This window comes from Xyrauchen texanus, chromosome 26, assembly GCF_025860055.1.
Source record: "Xyrauchen texanus isolate HMW12.3.18 chromosome 26, RBS_HiC_50CHRs, whole genome shotgun sequence".
NCBI classification, from domain to species: domain Eukaryota; kingdom Metazoa; phylum Chordata; class Actinopteri; order Cypriniformes; family Catostomidae; genus Xyrauchen; species Xyrauchen texanus.
Window position 1 is genome coordinate 33,379,848 of NC_068301.1, and position 17,990 is coordinate 33,397,837.

Sequence of the window (17,990 nt, forward strand, 5' to 3'; positions counted from 1 at the left end):
CGCAAATTGTTCTCAGAAGGTAATCTAATCACAGTATGGAATCCCTACTGAGGACCTCTTATCACTTTTCCAATATGAATGTGGGACTGGAGTTGAATTCAAAAACAGGTGCTTGGATGAGTATCTAATCCAATTATTGGTGGTGTATGCTAAGGAAAGAAAATGGCCTTTTATGGCATTTTTAGTGTCCTAAAACTGAAAGTAGGTATAGCTGCATGCCGGAGACCTCCACATGAGGGTGGAATCTCCCAAAGAGGGCGGGGTTACTCTAGAAGGGGGTTGCAACAACTCAAAGGCGGCGTCACTTCCACTTACGGTTAAGTGTTAGGTTTGGGGCTCCCTATATCTTTAATGGCGATTTGGAGCTCACATTCTTTTTTGGAGCTATGCCTGCAGCTATATCCTTCTCGAAAATATGGTGCATCCCTAATGATTTTCTTTAATAATAATAATTTCATTAAAGCCAGTTTGTGATGGCATTAAGATGGACTCAAAAGTAAGACTTGAAAGACAAGACAATGAGGGGGTATATTTGTTTATGGGCATATAGTAACGGTTACATCACGACCAATCTATTTTAGCTATTCTATTAATGAAAACGGCATTTCACATTTTGAGACATTTCAAGAGGGTCAGTACACATGTGTGTAACCTCAGCTAAAACAAGCTCAACCCTCACCTTCCATTTAGACTGTGACATTTAACGGTTGTGGTCTGAGACTAAGACTTTTTGGGTTTGGGTTGTTCCAGGCTACATTTTATGGTTTCCTCCTAAACAGCATTCCACAGCTCAGGCGGACACCACTAAACCCAATGCAGGACATTTATTTCATAAAGCACTCACCAGCCCAAAAAAAAACTTGGCCAGCTTCTTCTTCCTAACAGCTGGGATACAGGATCTATGCTCAGCCTGAACTGTGGCTGTTTTAAGACAGCTTGCGTATTTAAACTGATAACTAATCATTGTATTGCAAACAGGCTGATGTCAATTTGTGTGCCATTCAAGGGGGTGTTTACAGTGATGCATATTCAGGCTGTTTTTTTATATTTGGCACCATGTACTGTTCTATGTGTTAAAGGGAAAGTTCACACCAAAAAATGATTCTGTCATTCAGAAGTCTTGAGAATTTTTTTTTTTAACTTGAGACCACACCTGCAAGTATTGCTACATAACTTCCATCTCAGAACAGGTGCTGTTTTCGAAATCATTAGCACTAGCTAAGGAGAGGTCACAGCGTGCCACGGGGATGTTTTGGAAACATGAGCCAGAGGATACGCAGAGGAATACGAGCAGTCACTACAGATCAGTCATTCAGTAAATTACACACAAACACAATGAGATGTGAAGGAAAAACAATGAGCAGAAAAACAGATGATTGAGGCCAAGAATCCAGGAGATACAAGGAGAAAAACTCCCATCAAGGGGTCATCAGCTCTGGAATGCAAACAATCTCTTCCAGACGAGCGTGACGATGCCTGCTGCCTCACACCTGTTGTTGGGCGTGTGGAGGATTGCTGTGTGTTTTATGGTTTTATGTTGAGCAGGTGACCCCATGTTCATTAAACTGTACCACTGCAATGTACATTACATTTATGTTTCCCTATGACCTCCTTGAGCACTTACCAGCATACATCACAATGCACAAATCATTTTGCTGACCTCTGACCTTTAGTACAGACTACTGATAAAAGTGTACATACCACTAATCTAAATGACAATAATAGCAGCTAAATCACATTCTGAAAGACATTTTGCATGTGAGTAACTAGTTCAACATAGTAATAGATTGCAATATCAGCCAGGCTGAGCAATCATACAATCTTTGGACATTGAGTAGTGATTGACCTATATATCAGCCAGGGTGATTTAATCCAAAAAGTATTGGCCATTATGAGTACCAAAAGACAGATATATTGGCACGGCTGATTTAATAGGAAATTAACTCTCCAATATGAGTACTGAGAGACTGATATATTGGCAAGGTGGATATTATAAAAAAAAAAAATCGTTGGCCATATTGAGTACCAAACGACAGATATATTGGCAAGGCCGATTAAAAAGGAAAATAACCATCCAATTTGAGAATTGAGTGACCAATGTATCGGCCAGGCTGGTTTAATCAGAAAATGATTTACCATTTTGAGTACTGAGAGACATACATCGGCTAGGCTGATTTAAATCAGAAAATAATTGGCCATTTTGAGTACCAAAATAATTATTTATCAGTAAAGCTACTTAAATCAGAAAACAAAAATCCTATTTTGTGAACTGAGAGTGCTGCAGAGACTCCAGAAATGTTTGCGAAAAACTGCTATATTACCTAGGCTGAATAATCGGCCGCTATTTTGCCAATCTGAGTAAGTGATACACTGATATTTAATCTTATTAATCAGCCAATATTTGTCCATTTTGGGTAAGTGAATAATTTTAGATGTTGACAAATTACTAAAATGAGTCACTAAAATGAGCACAAACAGAATTCTAGAGGTTTGGGCTGGCAGATGTCAAACACTGGAGCTTATAATGGCAAGTGCAAAGACAACACATTAGGCATGATTTATAATTTAGTGAGTTATCTCGTATAGCACTTGTCTGTTAAATGGCCCAAACAAGACACCTTGACCCAGTAACAGACTTATAAACTATTTCCTAACTTCCTTTGTCTGTACAGCAGACCACAGAGGTTTCCATTAGACACATAACACTCCATCCACAAAAACAACCATTCCCTGGAACTGAGACTAAAAGCATTACAAATCTCAATATATCAATTAGTTAAAGGTCTGGGAAACCTCTACATTTCTATCAAGGTAAATAAATACATGCAACTGAATGCTACAGCTCCTCTCCATAATATGCACACATCAGGAATCCACCATAAGCAAACATTCATATGTGCAACTACTTTTATTGTACAATGTACAATTGTACATGTACAATGTGTATAATGTATACTTGATTTTACCACATATCAACTGGAACATGAGCACATTGACATGGATGTGCAGTCAAAGACATGGTAAAAACAAGAACCTGTTAACCAGCAGGGGGGCGCCGGCGGGCCCTGGGGGGGTGTTTATAATTTTATTACCTTTGTTTTATAACAAATATTCAATCAACTATCATAAACTATGCATCATTTGAAAGCTAAAACACTCAAGAATCACGTTCTGAACTTGTTTTTGCAATCAATACACCAGAGAGGAAAGGGTTCAATAAAATGCTGACAGACCCACCCTGTAAATATGAACAAAATGAACGGCAATACTTATCTTTCATCTCCTATGGTTCAGATCAGTTCGGACGAATCCAAGAAACACCAGCATACATTTCAATGTAAGGGTCTACTCTTCAAAATGCATCCCACTTTTTAATCCAAAACAACAAAAAAATAGGGAAAAAAACTAAATATCCTCCTCAGTTTTCATGAGCTTCCAGTTAGAGTAATCCATCATGTTCACTTTCAATGAAATATCGATTCTAATTTGTATTCCAATGTTCAAAAACCATCTCTCCCCGTAGTTTGGACTGTTTCTGATAAAATGAGCCATTCCCTGTTTCTCTCCTTCAATCAGAGGCTCTGTAATGACCAAAATATGAAGGGAGCGCAACAACAGGCTGCGGGACCTGTCACTCTCGCACCTCGGTTTTTGACTGGATAAAAGCCACCCAATGTCTTGTCAGCAAAATTTTGATGGATGGGAGTATTAACCAACTAAAACACGAATGAAGTGATTGACAGTTTGCTTAGTTTACCTCAGAAGATCTGTCTAATACATAGGTCTAATACAAGTGCGTCCACTCGTCAGCTCTTCGTCATTTTACGCTGGCGCATTATTATTATTATTATTATTATTATTATTATTATTTTTTTTTTTTTTTTTTTTACGACTTACGGGGCACTTTTGGGGCTCTTAACATGCTCAAAAACTCTTGAAACTTTGCACACGTGTCAGAACCTGCGGTCATTAGGGCGGGCTGAAGCTGGTAACACGAGATGTTTCTCCATGGACTCGATCCCGTATTAGATCGCTAAGTTGAAACACATCGTCTTGAGTTTTTATGTTTATGAAGTATTGGCAGTTTTTCTGTTCATATCATGTTTTTGATTATAAAATGACTAGCAAAGACACGAGGCTACACGAGTAGCTAGGTGATAGCTGTATATTATACATAAAGACATAATATTTATATCACACACACATTATATTTATGATGCATATAATATAACAAAAATGGAAGGAAAGGATTACAAGAAGTCAGGTGAAGATGGTTTTGATTATAAAATTACAGTGGAGAAGACTAGCAAGATATGAGATTACAGTCTCCAAATGGCCTTTTGGAAAGGACGCCTAGACTTTCCCTGAATAAAAGCTTACAGAAACTACATTTTTGGGAGTATCATCTTCAAATTTGAATCAGAACATGGTCAGACATTCAGTTTTATCTTTATGGTGTTTTCAGGCCTTTAACATAAAAGTCTGATACATTTTTCCCTAAATGAAGTTCATTCATAGAAATCGTGAGTCACTTTCATGTAAATTTGACCTTGTTTTACTCTGTTCCTATGCTACTTTTGAATTAATATGACTCTTGGGTAACAAAGTTTCAAGTGTCTAGTTTAAAAAAATATCAGAGTTATGAATGTGGAGCATATGGTTTAGGAGTTACAGACATTTGTATTTGGGTATGTCATTTTCCGAAAATTCTCAAAAATAGGGGTGCTGGTTAAGAGGTTAACCTCAAATGGACCAGCCATGAGCTGATCACAGATGGTCTGAAGCATAATGCACACAAAAATGTCAGTAGCTGGTGAAAATGCTAGTGCCTTTCTGATTTAAACTGTGTGAAAACAATTTGCAAAAATGTTACCTTTAGGAATACAACAGCTTGTCAAGGGGGCAGTAGCATCAAAGGTACACCCACTGTACCCTTTACATGCATCTGAATGCAACTTGCAAGAGTCAGGGTGTGCAGACTTTAAACATGTTAGCAGGCAGATACAATGAGCAAATAAACTAGTTGCTGAATATGACAAAGTTTGTGAAGACATTCAAGACATCTTTAAGTACCATGACATATTGCCCTGTAATGCACTGCCAATTTCCATGGGCAATGATCGCAAGCATCAAAGAGGAAGCTGTGGTTCTGAATTTAGTTCTAGCCAGCTTCTGTACATCATCTCAAAAAGGATTCACTTCCCTGAGAACAGTCTAATTCCGCTCAATAAAATGTGCAACATTACTCACTTCAAATGAGGCTCACTATTCTGGTTGAGTAATGTCCTCATATGCACTCTGTCCTACATTCGCTATTGCGGGTAACACTAGACTTTGGTAACTTGCAGAATGGGTTCCGCTGTATACAAGTAAACCCCTTTTCTGCCACAGTGGTGCTGGCTCACGTACCGGAGTCGGTGCTCACTGGAGGGAACTATGGACCGCTCCAGAGCTGGTCCACATTGCCACTAGTCTTGGGATCAATGTAGATTTCACTTAATTTCACTCTGGATTTTCCAGATCGATCTAAAATTCAAAACAATAAATCTTAGGTTTGTACACAGCATGGGCTTGCCATCTCCAGAGGCTGATAAAAATTTTGCAGCACCACGGAGCTCAACTCTCCTAGTTTTACACTGAATTGGATCAAAATCATTATCAAATGACAGATTATTTACTCTAGCAATCACTGGATGATATACAGGTGAAACTCGAAAAATTAGAATATCGTGCAAAAGTTCATTAATTTAAGTAATTCAACTTAAAAGGTGAAACTAATATATTATATAGACTCATTACAAGCAAAGTAAGATATTTCAAGCCTTTATTTGATATAATTTTGATGATTATGGCTTACAGCTTATGAAAACCCCAAATTCAGAATCTCAGAAAATTAGAATATTGTGAAAAGGTTCAGTATTGTAGGCTCAAAGTGTCATACTCTAATCAGCTAAACACCTGCAAAGGGTTCCTGAGCCTTTAAATGGTCTCTCAGTCTGGTTCAGTTGAATTCACAATCATGGGGAAGACTGCTGACCTGACAGTTGTGCAGAAAACCATCATTGACACCCTCCACAAGGAGGAAATCCTCAAATGGTAATTGCAAAAGAAGTTGGATGTTCTCAAAGTGCTGTATCAAAGCACATTAATAGAAAGTTAAGTGGAAGGGAAAAGTGTGGAAGAAAAAGGTGCACAAGCAGCAGGGATGACCGTAGCCTGGAGAGGATTGTCAGGAAAAGGCCATTCAAATGTGTGGGGAGCTTCACAAGGAGTGGACTGAGGCTGGAGTTACTGCATCAAGAGCCACCACACACAGACGGGTCCTGGACATGGGCTTCAAATGTCAAACGTCTTACCTGGGCTAAAGAAAAAAAGAACTGGTCTGTTGCTCAGTGGTCCAAAGTCCTCTTTTCTGATGAGAGCAAATTTTGCATCTCATTTGGAAACCAAGGTCCCAGAGTCTGGAGGAAGAATGGAGAGGCACACAATCCAAGATGCTTGAAGTCCAGTGTGAAGTTTCCACAGTCTGTGTTGGTTTGGGGAGCCATGTCATCGGCTGGTGTTGGTCCACTGTGCTTTATTAAGTCCAGAGTCAACGCAGCCGTCTACCGGGACATTTTAGAGCACTTCATGCTTCCTTCAGCAGACAAGCTTTATGGAGATGCTGACTTCATTTTCCAGCAGGACTTGGCACCTGCCCACACTGCCAAAAGTACCAAAACCTGGTTCAATGACCATGGTATTACTGTGCTTGATTGGCCAGCAAACTCGCCTGACCTGAACCCCATAGAGAATCTATGGGGCATTATAAGAGAAAGATGAGAGACATGAGACCAAACAATGCAGAAGAGCTGAAGGCCGCTATTGAAGCATCTTGGTCTTCCATAACACCTCAGCAGTGCCACAGGCTGATAGCATCCAAGCCACGGGGTTCAAGTGAGGCACTTACAATGAAAGTGAAGGGGGCAGTAATTACGCCGCATTGAGGCAGTAATTAATGCAAAAGGGGCCCAAACCAAGTACTGAGTACATATGCATGATTACACTTTTCAGAGGGCCGACATTTCTGTATTTAAAATCCTTTTTTTTTTTTATTGATTTCATGTAATATTCTAATTTTCTGAGATTCTGAATTTGGGGTTTTCATAAGCTGTAAGCCATAATCATCAAAATTATATAAAATAAAGGCTTGAAATATCTTACTTTGCTTGTAATGAGTCAATATAATATATTAGTTTCACCTTTTAAGTTGAATTACTGAAATTAATGAACTTTTGCACGATATTCTAATTTTTCGAGTTTCACCTGTATTGTGTAGGGCTGGTATCGGGTTAGATACATTTTAGGCACCGACCAAATTGCCTCTAAACAATTGTTGTTTGGTCCCAAATTTTGACACCTAAGGGGTTAATCTCGTCAACGTCAGTGATAAGCATGCTAGATGTGCACAAATCTAAAAGTGCCGGTGATTGGCTGTGTTTAGGCATCAAGGAAAAAGACTAGTTTAAGCTGGTTATGTCCAGAGACGTGGCTCACACGTAAGCCATAGATGTAAAAGATGTGGAAAAGATCAAAAGTGTGGCTACATTTCTCCAGGCTCGATGCCAACAGTGCGCAATGCAATTTTTGCAACAAGATAATTGCTGCCAAGACCGGCAACATGACAAATCTGATGAAGCATTTGACAGTGCAAGGAATAAATTTAAGAGCAGAAAGTTGCTCCGTTTTCGACTGCAAGAAGACCGACCTGGTGCAGTCATCCTCTCAGCGTCCTGCCACAGAGATTCCTTGAACATGCCCACCATACGAGTCCTCCTCCAAAACTACTGTTGAATGCAACGTCGCTATGACTGGGACAGAGTCTGTACTGAGTCTTTGAGTCCTAATATTGTATAAAAGTATCTTTCATAGAAAAAAAATTATTATCAGTAACAAGTACGCCTTTTTCTGACAGCTTAAATGAAAGACCTATTCAAGGCTACCTACAGAGAAATTGCATAATAATCGTCGCCATTTCTAATCGTTCAGTTTGCGCAGTTGCATCAGTTTCATACACTAACATAAACAATCATCAACGTCACTTTGTCCATTCTTAAAGTAGTACAAAAACCTCTAACTTTGGACTGCCATTAGCTCCTAATGTGTGTGATATTTGTGCCTTTTCCATGCCGTGACAAGCTTCAGTAAATGATATGCCGCCCCCTTGTGGTCTCACAAAACGTCAGACTACATTGAATGGAAGGCAACTGGCAGAGAACTGAAAGCACGCATATTAGGCATCTAATTTAAATTGATAAAATAATGTGCCGATCAATAATCAATATTTCGATATTTTATGACATCCCTAGTTTCCACTGATTTGAGAGCCGATAAGTGAGGTAACTGATGGTCATTACTACACAACCTGCCTGCAAACAGACATAGTGCATCGAGGTCTTTGAATGTTAAAATGTTTTCAAAACTTGTAAACAAAGTACATTTTTTCAGCATCTTGTCAACACAAGCTACTTTTGATCCAACTGTCATTTTTTACAGTGATTTGTTTATATAAACCAAATACACGCTGGCAGCCAAAAGTTTGGAATAATGTACAGATTTTGCTGTTTTGGAAGGAAATTGGTACTTTAATTCACCAATTCACCAAAGCACTGTGTCATTTAACTGATCACAAAGTATAGTCAGGACATTACTGATGTAAAAACAGCACAATCACTATTTGTAAAAAGTAATTTTTCATCAAATCTAAACAGGCCCCATTTCCAGCAGTCATAACTCCTTGAGTAATCGTGCTAAATTGCTAATTTGATCATTTGGCACTACATTATATCAAATACAGCTGAAAGCTATTTGGTTTGTTAAATGAAGCTTAACATTGTGTTTGTTGTTGAGTTGTCACAGTATGCAATAGACTGGCATGTCTTAAGATCAAAAAAGAAAAAAAGAAAAAAAAGAAACTGCTTTCTCTTGAAACTCATCAGTCAATCAATGTTTTGAGGAATGAAGGTTATACAATGCTTGAAATTGCAAAAATAAAAAGATGATTTCTTAAAAAGGTGTTCACTACAGTCTTCAAAGTCAAAGGACAACTGCTCTAACAAGGACAGAAAGAGATGTGGAAGGCCAGATGTACAACTAAACAAGAGGATATGTACATCAGAGTCTCTAGTTTGAGAAAGAGACGTCTCACATGTCCTCAGCTGACAGCATCATTGAATTCTACCCGCTCAACACCAGTTTCATGTACAACAGTAAACAGAAGACTCAGGGGTGCAGGACTTATGGGAAGAATTGCAAAGAAAAAGGCACTTTTGAAACAAATACAAAAAGAAAAGGTTAGAGTGGGCAAAGAAACAGACATTGGTCAACAGATAATTTGAAAAGAGTGTTATGGATCTTAACCCCATTGAGCTTTTGTGGGATCAGCTAGACTGTAAGGTGCTTGAGAAGTGCCTGACGAGACTGCCACATCTATGGCAAGTGCAACAGGAAGTGTGGGGTGAAATATCACCTGAGTATCTGGACAAACTGACAGCTGAAATGTCAAGGATCTGCAAAACTGTTATTGCTGCACATGGAGGATTTTTTGATGAGAACTCTTTAAAGTAGTTTATTTTTTTTCCAAATTGTAATAGAAATTTTTCACATTATTAATGTCCTGACTATACATTGTGATCAGTTGAATGCCACTTTGGTGAATAAAAGTACCAATTTCTTTCCATAAGAGCAAAATCTGTACATTATTCCAAACTTTTAGCCACCAGTGTATATATAACACAACACGCATATATTGGGCATTGGCACTGATATTGGGTATTGGCACTCTGACAGTGGACAAGGGGCAGTAGAAAAGATCCAGACCTTGAAAAAAAAAATATGTGCTTCAGTATGATATGAGAGACGAACGGAACATGTAGTGACATGTAAATGCTAAAGCACCGCTGTTATCCAGCTATGCTGAGAAACCTGAAAGACAGTGTTTTCTCAACAGACTCCAGCACTTCCACATATAGATGAGTCAAGAAACACGCTGCAGGCAACAAATAAAAAACATTTGGCTCGGCTTGACACTGTGGAACACTCAGACAGAATAACTGTGGTGCTGTGACGTCTTTTAAAACATGAGACGCTGTGTGATTTTAATTATCCATTTGTTAAGACTTCAACTGTTCATTCACATGAGAATGTTTAGAAAGGGATATATATCACAAATAATTGAATGGGGGCAATATACACCTTGCCATGTCATAACCTGCCTTTGCCAAGAAACCGCAAGACAAGCACAGTCAAAGGTACTTCCTCATACCACTTCCTGTGTGATTTTACCTCTGAAAGCTGCCTGTCTACAGACCTGAAATAATACTCAGAATAACTTCAGAAAGCAGCTGGTTTGACTCTGTGAAGCTGTCTTTAAAATGATACTTTCAAAAACTGAAGTAATCAATTCAGTGAAGTTCTACTGTAAACCTCCCAGTCTATTACAATGCATTTCTTAACACAAGTCAAACTAAGCAATATAACCCATTATTAATAATTACAAATAATGCACTGCTCTTTCTGTCTTGCACCTGTCTATTGTAGGCAAAATACAATAAAATTAGGTATTTAGACTTGTCATTCTTTGGTACATGTATGCAAACATCAGAATGTTTATGTTAGACTTCTGTGGCATGATTGTGATAGCTCCAGTTTTTTTATTTCAATTTTAAGACACTGTTGTTTCAGGTAGTTGCTTTAACTGTGTTGGGAATAAAAATAAATAAAAAATAAATCAGATTTTTAAATAATGGGGGGGTGTGAGCACCAAGCCCTTATCTATACAATTCTACAGTGATGACACAATCATAATAATATGGCCACGCCAGCATAATCACTATGAAACCATGATGTCATTCTGTACAGCATAACAAACATTTCTTGGAACATACTGAATTTATAACCGTATAAAATTCCATTCATGACTTGACTCAGTGATTTGTTTCTGGCATTCAGCAGTAGGTATGGCTGCCTGTACCTGATGCACTGAAGGGAGGAGGTGAGATGATCTGCTTGAATAACTGAAGTGATCGGCTGTTAGAAAATGGCATTTAAAATTATGTGGGCAGCTGCAACCAAGTTCAAATAAAGTAATTAATTTGGGACATGTTTTAAAACAACATGAAACAGCATTGACAACACATTTAACTTCAACTGTAATGTGACATACACTGATGAGCAAAAACATTATGACCACCTGCCTAATATGCTGTTGGTCCTCCGCGTGCCACCAACCCACCGAGGCATGGACTCTACAAGACCCCTGAAGGTGTCCTGTGGTATCTGACACCAAGACTTTAGCAGCAGGTGGAGCTGCCGTGGATCAGACTTGTTGGTCCAGCACATCCCACAGATACTCAATCAGATTGATATCTGGGGAATTTGGAGACCAGGGCAACACCTTGAACACTTCATCATGTTCCTCAAACCATTCCCAAACAACATGTGCAGTGTGGCAAGGCGCATTATCCTGCTGAAAGCGGGTACTACCATCAGGGAATACCATTGCCATAAAGGGGTGTACCTGGTCTGCAACAATGTTTAGATATGTGGCACATGTCAAATTGACGTTCACATGAATAGCCGGACCCAGGGTTTCCCAGCAGAGCATTGCCCAGAGCATCACACTGCCTTCACTGGCTTGTCGTCTTTCCACAGTGCATCCTGATGCCAACACTTTCTGGCATTCATATAATGTAAAAGAAAATGGGACTCATCAGACCAGGCAACCTTCGTCCACTGCTTCAAGGTCCAATTCCGATGCTCATGTGCCTATTGTAGGCACTTTTGATGGTGGACAGGGGTCATCATGTACTACAGTAGACCTTCTGTCGGTATGGACCAGACGGGAAATTCTTCATTGCCCCTGTGCAATGATGAGACTTGGGCACTCAACACACTGTCGCCGGAGTGTGGTATGTCCCTTCTCGGACTACTGTCACACCACTGCTGACCGGGAACACCCCACAAGCCTTAATATTTCTGAGATGCTCTTACCCAGTCGTCCGACCATAACAATTTGGCCCCTGTCAATTTCACTAAGGTCTTTATTACTACCTATTTCTCCTGAATTCAACATGCTGGCTATGAGAACTGATTGTTCGCTTACTATCAAATCTACCCAGACCTTGACATGTGGCATTGTTAGGAGATGAGCAAAGTTATTCGCTTCATCTTGGAGTGGTCATAATGTTTTTGCTAATCTGTGTCTCTGTATGTATAGTGTCTAATAATGCATTAGCAATGTACACTTAAATTTCTCTCCCAACTTGATGTGAATTAAATCTGCCCATTTGATCCTATTATTAAAGTCCTCTGGAAAAAGGCAGAAGATTTTTCCTGGATTCACTCACTGGAGAATCTGACATTTTTTAGCATTGACATAACTTTTTCACATCTCAATCACACACACACTTAGAGGGCTGCCAACTTCAAATGACTCACAAAAACAACAATTACTCTCAATGAGCATTCCCAAACAAGTACACACACACACCAGCCTGAAATAGACAGGGCACTGGAGCCAGACCACAGAGTGGTTCATGTGTGCAATTCTCCATATCATAATCAAAGCTCTTCCACCCACCCACCCACCCACACCCAATGCAGTTTACTACAAAAAGAATGACATAAACTCAATTTTAGACCTGATCAAGATCTATATTTTTCCTCTTCAAAAACACAAACCAGTGTAACATAGTGACTCTCTGATTCACTTTCCAGAATCTGGCAAGCACACACACATTCTTTGTTATTGTGCAGGACAGAACAGAGACCAGAGAGATATGATCAGTCTGATCTGACAGCAGAGACTTCAGATTATTTGCACAGTATTTCATCACAGCCTATAAACCCAAAGACATGTTATACATTCGTCATCGACTTCCAATCAGAGTACAGACATTGGAGCTCATATGATTCACTTTCTGATTGGGGCTGAGTGAAAAAATTGATTTTTCAATGCATCGCAAACTTCATTTGAATGATCCTAATATACATTTTTAAATCCCAATATTGATCATTAATTATATGTGCAATCTACAATGCAAGTAAATAATTTGCATATGCAACCACATTTCAGGCTTTGCGGCTAAAAATGTCTGTGATTATAGCCACTGGCTGGTTAATTTTCAGATTTCAATACGAATTAGTATAAAGTACATTAGTAAAGCAGTTCACCACGGAGATCCTTTCACTGTGCGTTGAGAGAAAAAGCTTGATTTGACTTGCTCTGTGTAATCCATGCCCAAAGACGAGATCTACGCAATACATTTGTCATTGAATAATGTCAAATTTCTTACCCTTTCTGTTCTTTACAGTTGTTGATCAAAAACAACAAAAATAGAAACATTTCATTCTAATCAGAATTAAAAGAAACCGTGCGACTCCTCTCTCATTGAACAATCTGAGCTCAACCAAAAAACACTGATGCTCATGGAACTGGCGGTATTCTTAAAGAGACAGTATCATATCAATGTGAATACTTGTAAATCAAGCATGCCCTTGGACCGTTATAAGGTATATTCCTGCCATTGTAGCATTTCAAGCTTGAAGTACCATTTTCATGTTTTCAGCAGGGGGCAGTAAGCATAAATCCCGATACCACAATTTAAGTAGTCGGTACCAGAGTTTGTGAGCAGAGCAGAGTGGAAGCAGAGTGAAGTGAGCATGATTTTGCCTGGAGCGAGGAGCATTTGTTTTCTCTTGCTCCATGAGAACTCCACTAATGCTCCATAATGAGCATATCACCTGTTAATGGCCCATAATGCAGCACGAATTCACCATGTGTTAAGCAGTGTTACACACTATTGACATGAAACAAAGATTGTAATAATATTACAAAATTTGTAATAGTAATTGCATTACAGCTGTTGTGGTCAACAAGACGTGCAGATACGTATTTGAAGAGTTGCACATCAAGCTTTGAACTGTGCAGCAGTGGTCTTTGCCTGGAAAGAGATGGATTTTTAAATCCATTTACAGTACTTCATGACATCCACTTCTCATCTGCCTCAGATCCTAGAAAGAATTAAGGCCTATTCTCACAAAGTCTGAATTATTGACATGAGAAACATGATGACTTGAATTTAAAATGAAATGATGGGTCTTTTTGAACTTCACATCAGGTCCAAAAAATCATATTGAAATGATCCAAAAATGTTTTTCATTCATTCATTCAAGGTAAATTTGTCAACTGTTCTGATGCAGAACAATTCATGTATCTTAGCCTATAATGGTAAAAACAGCATGGGATCTAAATAGTTTTGGTGCAAAAAAAAAAAACAATGGTTGCATTGACGGACTTTGTGGCCAGGCCTTTCCTGTTTATCCAGTGCATTCAGATCACCCTCTATGACAGTCTTGTGATAACATATTACGTAATATATCATCAATGAAAGCATCTGAATCCAGATAACAACACAATAGTCTGCACAATAACATAACTGGTGCACAATGCAGTGTTCCACACAGACATACCAATTTACCACATCTGTAAAAGCACCATGCAGCTTGTGTGAAAAAACTGGTGCTAAAATCATTGTAATTTACGGTGGATGACAAACCACATACCATAAAAGCCTGAGATGAGGTGTGCTGGGCTACACCTGTGTCTGATGCAACTCCTGACAGTACCTGTCAATCCAGTTCTAACAGTGGCTTGATTGACAGGTGTTGACAGGGACAATTTGGTTATTCAGCTGCAAGCCAAGTCACAACAAGCCCTTTTCTTCAGATCAGGGTAACTACATTTTAGATATATCAGGGACCCCTTTACAAAAGTCTAAAAAGACAAATAAATTGTGACATGGATATACTGCGGTATAAACTTTGTAGCCAAATCTCTACCGGTTGAAACATTTACAACTCTGCTCTTTATTAAAAAGATAAGACGACATGTTTGTGATTACTGCAGTAGTGGTTTGCACGATGACAATCACCACAAAAAAAAAAGAATAAACCTAAAAAGTAGCACTACTTTTAATAATGTGAAGTAGTCTTCAGCATGAGTTTTACTGGCCTTCTAAATAAACTGTTTAAATTAGCCCAATACTGGAATACTGCTGACTCATCAAGAGATCGACCTTACTTGTGGTAAACTAAAGCATATTTGATCCAGCTGCTACAAACCACGCTTTAAAAACATCTACTGTGAACAGAGTAACCTAAGAAAAAAAATACATCCCTAAGAGGAGCTGATCTTACCTGAACAGTCTTCTTGATTCTGTGAGAGGGTCCTGGATACTCTGGAGAATACAAATCTGTCAGGAACAAAGAGTTGATGAGCGTCGACTTCCCCAAACCCGATTCCCCTGCAGAAAAAAGATGTAGAGATTACAAAAGAGATTTCAAGATATGTCTCACTTATAAGGTCTGTTGGTGTCTTGTGATTAGGCCTACATAGAATGTGCAGAAAGCTCTAATTTATAAAGTCCTACACATTCCCCACTCCTTGCATGTTTGTTTATTTAATATTTTGTCTAATTGGTGATCAATTTTACTATGTATTTCTAAATCTTATGACACCAGTTGTGCTATGGACATGAAGAGCCACGTTTCCACTATCAGGCCAGAGCGAGCCAGGGCTATAAACTGGTCAGCCGGGGCCAATAGCCTTGGACCTTGAGCCACGAAACCAAAATCGATCTCCACTCCTTCCATCAGGCCAATAGTCCTAGAGTGTTGGCCTAAAAACCACCCTGAATACGGCACCCTGGTGCCAACGTCTCACACACTCCACCCATTTCAGAAGCAAGAGGGAAGCTCAAGCTGAGATATCAGACTCTGGAGACTAGCTAGCCCTCCAAATGAACACAGATTTGTACTGTGTATGTCATTTAATTTTATTTTTTTCCACAAACCTGTACTGTTGTTCGCTGGATACACAACTTGGGAAGTTCGCCGTCAACATAAATACTTGGGTCTTCGTTTTCGGCAGTCGCAATCGAACGAACATTGAACATTTTCACCAAATATTCAGAAGAGCCCTGATTTTGTCTACCGACCAGTACTGACGATTCTCCATCCTCTGTTGATCTAATGAGATAAGCTGGTAGCTAGATATGAAAAATTGGGAAATGAGTATCTTGGTGCTGAAACCTCTGACCTGACTCGGTGAAACTCCACTTTGACACTGACCCCACCTCAATTCCCAGTTCTTCTCTGGCTTGGCCCCGAAGCAGCACAGAGGATGCGTGATGAAGCCCCGGAAGTGACAATGGGAACACAACTGGCCCTGGCACGCAGTTGCATGCCTACATTTGGCCCGATATGGGAAATGTGGCTAACAATACCTCAAATTGTGTGGCTTGTAGAGGAAAGATGTGCTATAACCATACTTTTCTAAGACGTCTGACTTGCTTTCTAATGCCTTGCAAAAAAAAAAATAAATAAATAAAATATTCGCACAGACACTGGAGGAGCCAAAGCCATATCAATGGTATAGAATATCACGGAGACTTGGGGAGGGTCTCTTTTGATTTGGGTCAGCAAGAAACTGAATTGTAACCACTCACCCTAGCATTGTGGCAGTGAGTTTTAAATTGGCAAGCATCACTCACAATTTCTTTAGAAAATGTAAAACTTGAAGTAAAAATCTCTATTCCGCAGATTTTGCCTCACAATTAGCACAGAAAATGTGCATAAAAGTGGCCTGATTCTGCATGGGACTACTTATCACTGCAGATCTATTAAACTCTCAATGCCTGAAATGTTTCAGTTTTTTTAAGGAATATTCCACGTTCGATACAAGACACACAAAAAAAAATCATAATATATTTATAAAAAAAACTAAAACTGGGTTACAGTAGACTCTTTTCCACTATCAGGCCAGTGTGAGCCAGGGCTATCATCTGGCCAGCCGGGGCCAATAGCTACGGAACTCAAGCAGCTTTTCCAACATCGTGCCAATAACCCTGCAGTGTTGCCCTAAAAACTGTTTTTAGCACACCACCCTGGTGCCAACATCACACACTCTGCCCACAAGCAAGTGGGAAGCTCAAGCTGAGGTATTATGTTCACAAGTTAACTAGAATATAGACTAGCAAGATAAGTTAGTGTTGACAACTCACTGACTGTAACTGCCATGGTGTCCCGAGTGGTCTCTCCACTAACAGTGGAACAATGTCCCAGCACACAGTGCATAATCTTGAACCATGGGATGTTCTTTCTTTGGGACGGATTTGTCAATTGTGCATTTTAACAAATTTGTACTGTCCCCGAAATTGTAAAACATTTTCCCTGACCTGTATCATTGTGCGCTGTATACACAACATGGCAAGTTCAACGAAACTCTGCCTTTGACATTGACCCTGCCTCAATCCCCAGTTGGACTTGTTTGGCCCAAAGGTAATCATGGGCCAAAGGTCATTGGCCCCGAGAAAGCCCTGAGGCGGTACGATGAAGTCCCGGAAGAGACAGTGTGAAAGCAACTGGCACTGGAAACACGACCAGTGAATGGGGCCAATCTGCAAATGTTAAAAGTTAAAAAGTATAGCCACAAGATGTAAACAATGTGTGCTAACATTTCAGTGTGATAAAATCACTTACCAACCTTTTCTATGTAAAATTATATCCATTTTTACAACTTTGTTGCCACGATGACATAACGCCATAAACCCTAAAAATTACTATTTATGCAACTTCACAGCTGAAATAACTTTTAACAGAAGAATTAATTTCAAATATTGGCCCCATTCACTTCTCACTGTGTCTCACTCTAACCTCTGTATTTGCTTCTTATTTATAAAATGTTTGTGGTAATTAACATAATAACACAAATGCTGTCGATTAAGCTGAACTTTTATTGGACCCAGAAGTTTCCTTTAACTTAACTCAGAAAACAGGAAATCAGTCTGGAGGAGTGGCCTAATTCAATTAGCTTTGACATGAACTTATACGGGGTCTTTCCCTGCCTGCATGCTAGGCAACTATAGCTGGCATCAAAAAATATTACGTTA

At 39.3% G+C, this 17,990-nt stretch overlaps 1 protein-coding gene across 3 annotated transcripts in view; it reads right to left on the reverse strand.

The window, feature by feature from the left end:
* Nucleotides 1-17,990, reverse strand: part of LOC127619593 (septin-7) — a 234,466-nt gene that overhangs the window by 20,023 nt on the left and 196,453 nt on the right. For all 3 annotated transcript variants that reach the window (XM_052092481.1, XM_052092480.1, XM_052092479.1), the window contains exon 3: nt 15,238-15,344. In XM_052092481.1, coding sequence (XP_051948441.1) covers nt 15,238-15,344 — 107 coding nt within the window. The remainder of the gene's footprint in view (nt 1-15,237; nt 15,345-17,990) is intronic.